The sequence below is a fragment of the Haliotis rubra genome, unplaced genomic scaffold (assembly GCF_003918875.1).
Source record: "Haliotis rubra isolate DU_JTF1 unplaced genomic scaffold, ASM391887v1 Scf755, whole genome shotgun sequence".
In the NCBI taxonomy this organism is placed as follows: domain Eukaryota; kingdom Metazoa; phylum Mollusca; class Gastropoda; order Lepetellida; family Haliotidae; genus Haliotis; species Haliotis rubra.
In genome coordinates, this window is record NW_025767474.1 from 169,958 (window position 1) to 183,419 (window position 13,462).

A 13,462-nucleotide genomic window follows, 5' to 3' on the forward strand; every position below is an offset into this window, starting at 1 on the left:
ATTTTGACCCTTTGCCCTTGATCTTTTGAATCATGCTCCACACCTTGGACATGGGTGTGCGGGAGTTGATTTTGGAGACATATTTCCTCCATGAGCGGCGTTTAGTTTGTTTGAAGGTACGTTTTGCCCTGGCATTTGTCATTTTAACAGCATTCAGGTTATGCACTGTAGGATGTTGTCGGAAATATTTTTCCGCCTTCTTCCTATTTTTCCTAGCTTGTTTGCAGTTTGTATCAAACCATGGTTTGCGTATGTGCGGGTTTGCAGAGGACTTAGGAATACTTTTGTCTCCGACGGCATTTAGGACGTCTGAAAATAGTTCCATGGGGTCAGGAACATTCCTGAAGTTGTCCGGCTTAAGTTTTTCTGAACATAGGGTTTGGAATAAGGGCCAGTTGGCCTTAGTAAAATTCCATCTTGTTGATGGTGGTTCATCCGTTGGGTTGATAGGAGTAAGAATTGTTGGGAAGTGGTCGCTTCCACAAAGGTCGTCATGGACCGACCATTCGAACTCATTTAAAAGATTAGAATCTGTAAGTGATAGATCGAGAGCAGAGTATGATCCGGTGGCAGGATGGAGGTAGGTGTTTGATCCATCGTTGAAGATGCATACATCATAATTGGGAGAGAAACTCTTCAAGGATCTTTCCCTTACTATTTGTATCGTTACTCCCCCATAGGGGGTTATGGCCGTTGAAGTCGCCCATGATTATGCAGGGCTTTGGGAGTTGATCGTATAAGTTCTGAAGATCTGATAGGCGGACAGTTGAGGTGGGAGGGAGATAGAGGGAACATAGTGTAAACCCTATGTTCAGAGTTATGCGGACAGCAACAGTTTGTAGGTTGGTGTTAAGTGGAACAGGGCTATGGAGGGTGCCCTGCCTCACCAGGATAGAAGTGCCTCCTGTAGCTTTTACACCGGGAGGAGAAAAGGAGTGGTAGGAACTGTACCGACGGATGTCAAATTTATCGGTCCTTTTTTAGGTAGGTTTCTTGGAGACAAAACGCAGATGGTTTGAAGTCTTGAATCAATAACTGTAATTCATTATAATTAAGTCCTCTGCAATTCCATTGGATAATGTTTTGTGGATTCATGGTGCTTCCACTGGTGACATGTCACGTGAACGTGAGAAAGCGTTTGATGAACTCATATTGGTGTCTGGTGGAGATGGAGTTACCTCCATATCCAGAGGGCCAAAGGAGTTATGGACCTCGATGGGGACCTCTGAGGGAGAGGTGGCCTTTGGTTTTGTGTTTGGCGGTTGTTCGAGTTGCTTTAGTCTCTCTAGCCTCTTTTTTTCCCCTTTTCTGTGCGCAGTTTCTGTCTCTGGTTTTGGCATTTGTTCTGGCGTTTGTGATTCAGAAGTTTTGACTTTTGGTGTTGGAGATGGAGTGGCTGAGATAGGCTGAGTTGTGTTGAGTTCAGTTGGCTGAGAAGACGTGACCCATGTCAGGTCGGTCTGACATGAGATGGTTGCAGTAGTGATGGTAGGACGGGAGACAGCAGCAGAGTAGGTGATGGTTGAAGGGGCTTCAGTTAGACTTGCAACCCTCTTCTTTGCTTCGTGAAAGGAGATATTTTCTTTGTGTTTAATTTTCAGTATCTCGGATTCGCGTTTCCATACTGGGCAGAACTTGGAAGAGGCCATATGGTTACCACCGCAGTTTGGGCACTTCACTTCCTTAGTACAGTCGTTGCCCTCATGCTTGTCACCACTGCGGTAACAGACAGCAGAGGAACGACAGGACTTGGATCCATGTCCAAACTTTTGGCAGTTGTAGCACCGGAGTGGATTGGGGACATACACCTCCACACCAATGCTACAATAACCAGCTTTAATCGAATCAGGAATGTTTGCTCGCGCCAAACGTGAAGAGATAGGTGTTCGTTGGTTGAACAACACCATCCTTTTTGAAGGTAAATCGTTTGACGGCTGTGACGGATTGCTGAGAGAGTTCCTTGACAATTTGTTCTTCAGTCATGTCAGACAGGCATCGAGCTCTGTCCCGTACAATGCCTCTACACGAATTAAGGGTTTTGTGTGCTGAGACAGCGACCTTGATATTTACAAATTCTTGTATTTTGAGAAGATTTAAAGATTGGTGTTTCCGGGTACATTCTATCAGGAGAATGCCAGATCGGAGCTTTGTGACATTGGCAACCTCTCCGCAGATACCAGCGATACCTTAGGAGATTGCAAAAGGGTTCAATTGCAAAGGTTGCTTGTCACAAGCCTCAATAATCAGGAAGCGTGGCCAGTAGTCAGGTCGAGGGGGCGTACTCTCGCCAGACGAGGAATTGTTGGTATCCATGTGTCTTCGTTTTGAACCGGGGTATTGGGAAGCCATGTCGTGGGTAATGTGGTTCGGCATCCCCTCTCCCCACCCACCGTGGAGTGTCAACAAGGACGATCTTATATTGCAGCGGATCTCCAAGCTGCAAAGACCAGGGATAAGGGGATGTTATACTCCAGCGAATTTGACATGAAATGCTGTAACTGCCTATCAGATTAAAGGTCAGGATGGTTCTGTCCATGACAATCAATTGGAGACGTACAGAAATCGGAGGTCAGCATCACCAGATTGGCCCATGAGCCACCGCCTTGTGTGCATGGGTCTGCGAGGCTAAATTGTTTCGTAGAATATTTGTTAACATTTTGAACATGGTCAAAAGTGTTATGTAATACCACATTTTGAGTAGACATTCCATGCACAGGGCAAGGCGTGACCAGCCGATTGGTAGAATCGGGCCTATTCTACCACCCGTCTAGGCAAAGTTAGGGTCGAAGTGGTGTGTTGGATAAGTGAACGCTATTGCCGGTTCCGTCATCCTCAACCACCAGACTCCCTTCCTCTGCCGACACAGGGATGCAACCCACGGCAAGCGGGTTGCCCAATTTGATCGCCTCTTACGACCAGCAATGGGGTGCTGTGGACCTATTCGACACCGGGGTCCACACGGGGGCGAAGAGCCATTAGCGTTACCCAGCACCCACCACGAGGAGGTTGCTCTTCAAGGGGCGCCGGACATACTAGAACTGTACAACGACCTTTCTACTGGCCAATATGACATCGTCCTCTGCTGGTTGCCGGGTCACGTTGGCATAGCAGGTAACACGAAGGCCGATGCTGCAGCAAAAGCAGCTCTCCACAGCTAATCCCGTACAGTGATTTCAAACCCACTATCAGAAGCTATACTCGGGACCTGATGCAAGAAGGTGGGACACTCAAGTAGGAAGAAACAAACTCCATGAATTGAAGCCAACAATCGGTTATACCTACTTGGGTTGCCTGTCAAGACGTGATGAAGTAATTTTACGACGATGTCGTATTAGCCACAGTCGATTTACACATGACTATCTGCTAAAAACGGATGGGGATGGACCCCCCCATATGTCTCTCCTGCGATGAGACTTTCACCGTCAAGCATATTCTGCTTGACTGCAAGCATATTCTGCTTGACTGTGTGGACTTTACATCTGCAAGGGACTCGCATTATCACGCAACCAATCTGAAAGATCTGTTCTCCGGCGTGAGCGCTCATCTGATACTGAACTACCTGAGGGAAGTTGATCTATATCATAAATTGTAACTGTGTAATGTCACTAACGAATTTACCTGCTTTTCAATTTAGTGCTATGACATTCTGTTCCAAAATGACAATGTAATGAATGTGTGTCTTTGAAACGAAACCACTTTGTACTTACAGTGTATATTAATGCAGACTTGTTCTCGTCACTATATGGCTGGAAAAATGCCGATGTGACGTGAAGCCCAACTCAACTCAACTCAACCAATGTGACATCGTCCTCTGCTGGATGCCGATGCTGCAGTTAAAGCAGCTCTTGACAAGCCCTTATATCCACTGCTGATCCCCTATAGTGATTTCAAACCCACTATCAAAAGTTATACTCTGGACCTCATCAACTTCATCAAATAAAGCCAATATTGGTCATACCTACTTGGATTGTCAGTCAGGACGCGATGAAGTAATTTTGCGATAATGTCGTATTGGCCACATTCGGTTTACTCATGACTATCTGCTGAAAACGGATGGGGATGGACATCCCATGTGTGTCTCTTTCGATAAAATGCTCATATACAGCTTGACCGTGTGTAATTTTTTAACTGCAAGGGACTCGCATTATGATGAGACAAATCTGAAAGATCTGTTTTCCCGCGTGAGCGGGCATCTCATTGTGAACTACGTGAAGGAGGTTGATCTGTATAATAAATTGTAACTATGTATTGTGAATAGCGAATTTAGTGCTAGGACAATTTCTGCTGTTAAATAACAATGTAATGAATATGTGTGCTTTTAAAATAAAACTTAACTGGACTTGGTACTTGAAGAGAGTATTACTTTAGACTTGCTGTCGTCACTATATGGCTGGGATAACATCGATGTGACGTAAAACCCAACTCAACTCAACCATATGGAATCTCAGACGGGTGATCTCCATAAGGAACTCTATGATCTCCATCGATCTGCAGGATGCATATCTCCACTTATCTATCAATCAGGACTCTCAGATATATGTTTGCTTTGCCGTCAACGAGAGACTATTCCCATTCATGGTCCTACCGTTTGGAACGTCAATAGCCCCATAACTTGTTATGATAACAGCCCCAGTTCTACCACATCTCCATCTACAGCGCACATGTCAGGATTCATGGATGCCTCAATGATTTCTCCAAATGTCGATGAGGGTTTAGACGTCTCACGTTGTCTGAACTGAATCCATCAGTGACGTCATCAAAGGTACTGATAGCGGAAGTGATGTCATCAGAACTCACTGTGTCATCATCTGAGGTGTCATTGACCAAGAACTATATAGTCCACCAATTATTAAGTGCACCAGCAAGAAACGATCTTGACTGTTGTCCCAACAATCAAACACAGAAGTATTTCTCTTATCAGTAAACATTGAGATATGTGAGTTTTGTGATTGTCTTCCAAGCCTAGTCCTGGATACTCTAGGCCCACCCAGCAAACGTGGGATTTGGCAATCACATGTCAGAGGGACGTATTCGAAATAATTCTGAATTACTATTGTAACTATAATCCTATTGTCTGGCATGTTCCATTATGCTGAAATCCACCCGGCCGTCCCGACTAACCACGTTATATACAACCTTTCTATTCAATTTCTCTTTATTGGCCGAAAATTACACTGAAACCTAACAGGGAGTGGAGTCGGGACTCATTGTTCCGTCACGGAACATCTTGTTGTCCCATCATATTGCGGTGGATTACCTCACCTTTGACTGGTCGCCGATCATACAGACACTGAACAATTTGTGTTACGCGCTTAAATACCCTGCAGCTGCCCTACGTCTTACGTAACAACCTCGACACGATTGGCCAGCCAATCTGCCAACCACCAATCAGAATTGCTCATACCAAACAACCTGACTGCAACAGAAAATGGCGGCGAAAACAATTCAACCACCCACGGAACAGAATCAAAGTATGACACCCAAACCTCGCAGGAAATACATTCCTGCACCCACGACTAACGAAAGGTACAGTTACTAACGCAAGTTAACGACCAACACCCGGAAGCAAAATGTCTGCACGAAACACGTGCTCCCCGTTACACTATCAACAATGATGACAATTCTTAGTATACTATCTCTTCCGCTTGTGGTAAAGTGTCTTGGGTAATGCACTACTGTTCCTGTGGTGTCCTCGGCTAAGTACGCTGGTTGTGTTCTGCTCAGTGACATTAGCTATGTCCTGACGAGCAAGGTTGTGACTTGAATATCATAGGGATTCATCTGCTCAAGAAGAGTGTTTTCTTCATGAATTTTGACTTGTTTTTTATATACGTGTATGCCAGTGTATTCTTTAGAAGCCCTATAATACATGCCTGTGCCTGTGGATACCATAAATAATGCAATAAAATGCAAGCAGTAATCATACTAAAGCCAGACTGATACAGTCAGCCACCCTAATCACATACTTGTTGATGCGTACATGGTTAAACGTGTATGAACATATCCAGCTGTGATAGGGCTATCATCATGGCTGTTTTGAAAATGTGATTTTTTACTATGACAATTTTAAAACGTATTCTTTCTCTCGTTAGTCATTTTCTCGTGATTTCATTATATTTGTTTTCATAGTTCCAGTGATTTCAGAATCTTATGACCCTAGTGTTGCTTTCTCAGGTTCTCCTCGACTAGATGAAACAGTGCCCAAGCAACTCAAGTACGCCTCCAGGCTGGGTGGAAACGTGACTTTGTCTGTGTCAATCTTGGCCTACCCCCTTCCTACATTCACCTGGAGTAGATCCATCACCACCAGCCAGCACCTCACTGTTTCCTCCAGCCCTGTCTCAGACATCTCAGTCACTGCCAGATTACACCTTACTAACCTCCAACATCAGGACTTCGGGGACTACAGTCTTACAGTGGACAATGGTGTTGGCGGGTCTGTCCCATACACAGTCGGCATTGTGCCTACAGGTGAGAGTTGATATAAAAAGTGCACTGTATAATTTTCCAGATATACTCCGAGACTACACCTTACTAACGTCCAGCAACAAGACTTCGGGGACGACAGTCTGACAGTGGACAATGGTGTGGGCATGTCAGTCTCATACACAGTCAGCATTGTGAGAGTTGATACCAAAAGTACAGCGTTTAATTGTTTAGCTATACTCCAGGATTACACCTTACTAACCTCCAACAGCAGGACTTTGGGGATAACAGACTTACCGTGGATAATGGTGTAGGTGGGCTAGGGGCATGGACACTCAGCATTGTATCTGAAGGTAAGTGTCACTCACTGTAGACAATGGTGAAGGTAAGACAGTATAGTGGCTTAAGCTGACTGTTGGTTTAGCTGACATGACTGTCACTGTTCTTATGGAATACAGATAATCCAACCACAGACCCGCTGACAAATGTGATGTTTCATTATCATGGCTCAAAAAGAAGACCTAAGATGGCACGGTATCCTGAATATTCGCCTTGCAGTTAGACATTCAAATAGGGCAGGATAAAACGGTGCCTTCTGGTCATATCTTGGTCTTGCCACGAAAACAAAGATAAGTTTAATTAGAGTGCCAGAGCAAAGACAGTTGAGATTCCTAGCAGCCTCCAAAACTGCTCACAAGCACAACAATACATTGTCACATCCATCCTGTGCATGTGTATAAAATGTGGAAAATCAGGACGTATATAAAGGCAGATTAAGAATATTAAACATTAGGTCACATGTGGTGCCTGACTCGAATCCTGGGTGGGACTCAACCTTACAAACGTACAAGAATATGTACTCGGTCTAGTCATGCTTATCTCTTGACTGAAAGACACATTGTCTTGTTCATTTATTTGATGCGACCACAACATATCCCGCTCCTGTGAAGGGACAAGTGGCTACGTTTCACATGTATTGAAATGAAGATGAAACGTTCCGTTCACTAACGAACGATTATACGCACCTTGTAATTCAAAAGTTATTGAAGATGAATTTGCCCTGCCTTGGTCCTAGAAAAGATAAAAAGGAAAAAATATGTTCACAGGTATTACTGTAGAAACCCAAATGTGCACAAAATGAACCAGCATCTTCACTGCTTTATACTGGGAACAATTAGAAAATTAGCAATATTTTGCAAAATAATAATGTCTCACTTTAAGCAAACTAGAAAAACAAATAAGGATGAGAGTAACATTGTTCATTTAAATGGATAAATTCGTGTATTTACACAGTTTATTCTTGCCACCAACCAATATCTATGTATTACCATTTTGTGTATATTGCACGTATTTAGCGTTGTACACGTTAAACATAATAATGATGTAGACATGTACTTCTAATGCCCCGTTCAGTTCAGTTCAGGTTAAACACAACAATGTGATGCATTGAAACACTTCACGAATATTCTTAACTTCCAGTCATCTCCAAATATGGTGAGAGGATTTCCCACACAGCTCTTTGAAAACTAGCAAATACTTTAATAATTATTTCAGATATTCAGATGTGTCATATCATGCAGACATTAACCCGACACACTATTCTTGACCAATGAAATTAAAGTATTTCACATGACGGTAAGATATACAAAAGTGTAGTGTCAATCTGTCTTCTGTTTCCAGGACCACCAGGTACCCCAACAAACATCAGTGTCTCCCCAGAAGGCCCCTTCACTCTACATGTTTCCTGGAAGGAGGAGTTCAATGGCGGAGCTACTCAGACATTCACTGTAGAATACAGCACAGATGAGAAGGACTGGAAGACAGCAGGGAGTTATACGGAGACAGGGAGTGGGAATTATATGACATCAGTCATCAAGGATCTCAACTCTGACACACTGTACTATGTGAGGGTTGTCGCTAGGAACCAGTTTGGAAACAGCAGTTACACCACTGAATATGTGACTGGACTCACGGAGAAGAAAGTTACTAGTATACGTACGTCTCATTTTATATTCAAGGCATCATCTCAGGTAAAGCTGTTAGTTGCTTGTGTTTTTACTCAAGAGGTAATCAATTTTGTTATTGAATTGGGAGAATCTTTATTTGTAAATCTTCAATATCGGTGTGATGTTTAGAAGCTACACCTATTTGCATCCATTCCAGATGGATGTGGCTTGCAAAGATTCCGTTGTGCAGTCCTAATACTGTCATACACTTTGCTACTTACTTTCCCTTTCAGCCCGTGTAAAGATTTACGTATTACTTCGTACACCATGCCCCTTTCGTGTAACGAATATTTATAAACACAACTGATATATTCATCATGATCATCTCCAGAACACTGGAAAACCAGGTGCTCACCACCTCATCACATGTCGTGTGGGGAGACTAAATTTATAAGTGTTCAATATTCACATGCTGCAAAGGTATCACCGGAATATTGCTAAGTGTGAATAACAAGAATTATTTACTCACTCGCTATAACTCAATCTCGTGATATTTCTTTCAATTAATGATTTTGTTTCTCGACAAAAAAAGCCAGCGGGTATAATCGGTCTCCGTTTAGGTTACATAAGGACTGGTACACAAATATAAATGGACATATAAGTACTACTTCATGTCACTTCAAAGAGACATGGCATCGCCTTTTTCTGTGTACTTGTTATCGTTATGAAAATATAAGTGATAGATAGTGTAAATCAATGTTAAACAATGACAACACTGAAACATTTCCAAATTTGGCAAACTTTGAAAAACAATTTAGCGAGACCATATCTTTGGTATCTTTGGTACATATGCGTGCAACAATCTTACCAAAGAAGCCGGCAGGATTTCGCAACTAATATATTTTTCTAATGCTTTTGAATTCACAACCAATATCAACAATTTGATCTTTCTCGTTATTTGTTATTTATTATTCGTTAGTATACCCGTAACAACCTGCATTTCATCTAGTCTTTTAGAAGCTACTGCTAATCTGCTACATCCAGACCAACTAACTATTTAACTATCATAGAAGATGCACGGACACCCTCTGTAATCTATCAATGACTTAACAGTAATCAGCTTTTCTTATAGGTGTATAGAACACATTCTTCAACCACTGAAAGACAACATATTCGAGACATTCATTCTGTAAGTGGAGGGTGCTAAGCGGAGAGCAGAACTATTTCATGAACACCTGGTGTTATGACCGATCTCCCAACCTCCTTGCATATATTTCTGACCACAGTGTTTGTTTTACTTAACTGGATCTCATTCTCCATTCCTTGTGGCAATGTAGTGAGGTATTGTTTTTATGTGGGATATTTCTGTTTTAGCTCCTGCAGCCCCTGCACAAGCTGGATTAATAGCTGGAGTGACAGTCGGTGTGGTATTGGTCGTCGGCATTGTGGTCGTCGTTGTCATTATGACCAGGAAAGGATACAGATGCATATGTAAATTGCAGAAACCAGGTAGGTGTACTGTATGCAGAAAAACACAGTCTTGCATGACAACACCAAAAATGTATTTTCAAATGTATTAATGAAGGCATGTTGCCTCATCACAAGTTTGTCAAAATTTAAGGTACAGTATAATGCAGCAACTAACTGGGACACGAGAACAAACATGTAAACAGGGTTCATGTTTTAACTTGCTCCTTGATAGAGAAACTACCACAATTCTGCTGAGAAGTTTGGCATGACAGTGTCTTTGTTATCTCCACAGGCTCCACAGACACACAGAATACGTAAGTACCATTGTTCCCTAAAACGCATAACCCCTGGAATGCTGTGCATGCATGCACCGAAGTTGCCACGAAGTGGTGAGGTCTGTAGAGAGTTTGGGGCACACACACGCACAGGCGCACACACAACACACATAGACCGCAAACTTTGAAATTTTATAGCTTTTCAGAGCATTTAATCAGCATTCGAAAGTCAAACAACCCGAGAGAGAGTGTAATTTGTTGTTTCCTGGGGAAAATATTTTTTTCGGTTACCTGTTGTGTTTCACAAACCATCAGTTCACATGTCCACAAGTCATCGACATTATTTTGAAGAAAGATCAACTCAACTTTCACCCATTCAACGAGTTTGACAGTGTCATAAATAGTTTGGTTTAGAAGCCATTTTCAGCTATGTACATTGAACTATTCCAGCTAAGTATGACAGACAAAGTTAATGCCATTATGGACCATTCTTAATGAGGCCTCATGAATATTCATATTTGTACCAAAACGAGGCTAAATTTGGCAAGGACACATTCGCACCAATGGTGGCAAATCTCAATGAATACTTCAGGGTTTCAAATTTCCCTTGAACGGTGCATTTCGAAACTGTCCAGTAGTTCAGGGAAATCGCGGAGAAATGGGAAAGGGCTACACAATGTTTCTGAAGCATATCCACGGATTGAAGGGTGAATAATTATTGTACTTCACGACTCATCACGATATGTCATATGACCTAGATATCTAGCTTAACTTTTACCATGTTGCGCAGCATTTATGAAGGGAAGCTACTCTAAAGTCACAATAGTGGAAATATTACCAAGGGAAGTCAATCACGTTTACTTTATCAACATATGAACAAGGCAAAAGACTCAACGTATTTCCTGACCTCGATTCAAATCATCCACTTACACATGAGAGTAGTGTTGTGTAATTCTTGAGCTGGATAATTGATATTATAAGTAGTATGTATATCAAGATAGCTCACCTCGAGTGGATCTGGACCAAACAAAATTGTATTATTCATGTGATAGAACTATTTGTTTGGTATTTTTTCTGTTTAAAATGTTTTGTCCTATCAAGTAGATACATATTTAAGGGTTTTTTTAACAGCATGTGTGTGTCCTGCATATACATGTACTTGAAATGTTACTTTGATTTGCTGCCAATCTAATTTCACTGATACACAATATTTGCAAATAAAATTCCCTTGCCTTCATGACAAGAGCGTCTCCTTATGTTCATATGCCCATATGCTTTAAAAAATATATATAATGGACCGTTCATAATTTATGGCTAGGGAAGGGTGGGGTGGTCGGGGGTTGATGATGATTTTAGGTGCGGTGTTTGTGGGGGCTGGGGTCCCCAATTTGTTTTGGGGAGGAGGTGGTCACTGATTTGGAACATGACAATGTATGTTTGTGTGTGGGGTGTGTGTGGGTGTGTGTGTGTGGTGAATGTGCATGTGTGTGAGTGACATTCACATTGTCCATGTGCCCATAATATTAAAACCTTGTATAGTGAACAGTTTGTACATTTCACGACAGATCTAGACTATTGCCATGTCCTGTAATGATTGTGTACTTAGTATGAATCATTTTCCAGAATCTTTCCGTATTTACGTCAACCATTGCCTTCTGATGACCTTATCCTAAAAAGATACCGTAAAATCCTAACCAGCATCATTCGGACGCAAAGGCACACAGCAGTAATCTTTCCTTTTTGAGGTCGCCATTTTCAAGGTTGGGTCAACCTTTTTAAGCCTCGCTTTCGATTTTACCTCGAGGTCATGCATATTGGCTAAAAATGGTCTATATCACTTGACTTCTGCATTGTGTCGGTTACGTCACGTGACACTTATGCTGTTTGATGATTGTCAGAAACTTTGGTAGTTTTTTTGTTTCAGCTGTCTTGCACTGATGAACAGGCGATGCACATTGTGGGTCCCGTCCCACAAACCAATTTTAGCTCTAAGTAGATAGTTGTAACGGAATAGAGTTTTTATCAAGTTTGCTTTGTAAGTAGTGTGTAACGTCTCCCTGGCGCCTTTTTCAAGATGGCGGCACATCCGGTCCCCATGGGCGCCGCCATCTTGGATCAAGATGGCGACCCACGGGACCGGATGTGCCGCCATCTTGGATCAGTCACTTCCGGTCAGGGGAGATCACTCGTGTTCCGGTTCCGGTGCTTCCGGTTCCGGTGGGTGCGCACGCATCGCGATGACGTCACGACCGGTTCCGGTGGGTGCGCGCACATGACGATGACGTCACCTCCGGGCCAAGATGGCGGACGCGTTTCAAGATGGCGCCCCATCCGGTGGGATCGGGTGAGATCTCGCGGGATCTCGTGGATTCTCGCGGGATCTCGCGAGCGTAGACGCCTTTCAAGATGGCGGAACGGACGAGCGGCGGACGGGACGGGACGGAGGAGGAAGGAAGGGAAGGAGAGGAGGAGGAGAGGAAGGGAGGGAGAGGGGTGAGGCGGACACGATGGCGTGGCTAGACAAGTGTTAGTGTGTGTGTGTGTGTGTGTGTGGTTAAAACAACATTGGATGTAGCATTCTTTCGAGCCAGGTGGGTGGCCCTGAAAAGGGCCGTTGTGATGGTATGGACGGGAAGGTGAGACCTCACTTTGTGGTGGCGATGGTACATAGACAGAGCAGGTCGAGGCCCCGGAAAATAAATTTCCGGGGCAGACTTCGTCGTGGAGATGGTTAGCCCTTTGCGGACGCCGCCCCGCAGTAGGTACACACGTAGTACGGTGCACCTGGGGTGACATCGAATTGGTTGGACGGCAAGGCTTTCCAACACGTTTGGCATATAATGAACTTCCAATTGGGTGGTAGACATTGCCATGCCGGTGGCGGAGGTGGTACTGCCGTGGATGGTGGGGCTGCCGCTGCTTCTGTCTCTTCCCTTTTGATGTCAGCCTTCCCTTGTAAGGTAGGGCTGCATCGTAGGCATTGCTGCCTACCACAATTTTTCCTGTAAGGCGTCGGTCGCATGACTTCTACTTTTCTTGTATTCATGTTGCATGAAGATAGCTCTCACTGACCCATGCTGGAGTTTATATATGGGCGACCAGACAGCGATGACGTGTCGTCGATGACGTGGTATCGATGACGTGGTATCGATGACGTCATGGTCGCGCGTGAGGGGTAATGACGTGGTATCGATGACGTCATGGTCGCGCGTGAGGGTCATGACGTGGCACCGCTGACGTCATGATCGTGAGCTCTCACTATATAGGATGAGCGGAATGACCGAAGCAGTGTTACAATGGACAGAATGGAGAACTGGGAGTTAGAGCTGATACCCTTGGAGGCAC

At 43.6% G+C, this 13,462-nt stretch overlaps 1 protein-coding gene across 1 annotated transcript in view; it reads left to right on the forward strand.

Moving 5' to 3' along the window:
- Positions 1 to 13,462, forward strand: part of LOC124260217 (hemicentin-1-like) — a 121,238-nt gene that overhangs the window by 89,129 nt on the left and 18,647 nt on the right. The window contains exons 6-10 of the mRNA XM_046694476.1: positions 6,175 to 6,471; positions 6,672 to 6,779; positions 8,107 to 8,421; positions 9,747 to 9,881; positions 10,135 to 10,156. Of these exons, the coding sequence (XP_046550432.1) occupies positions 6,175 to 6,471; positions 6,672 to 6,779; positions 8,107 to 8,421; positions 9,747 to 9,881; positions 10,135 to 10,156 (877 nt within the window). The remainder of the gene's footprint in view (positions 1 to 6,174; positions 6,472 to 6,671; positions 6,780 to 8,106; positions 8,422 to 9,746; positions 9,882 to 10,134; positions 10,157 to 13,462) is intronic.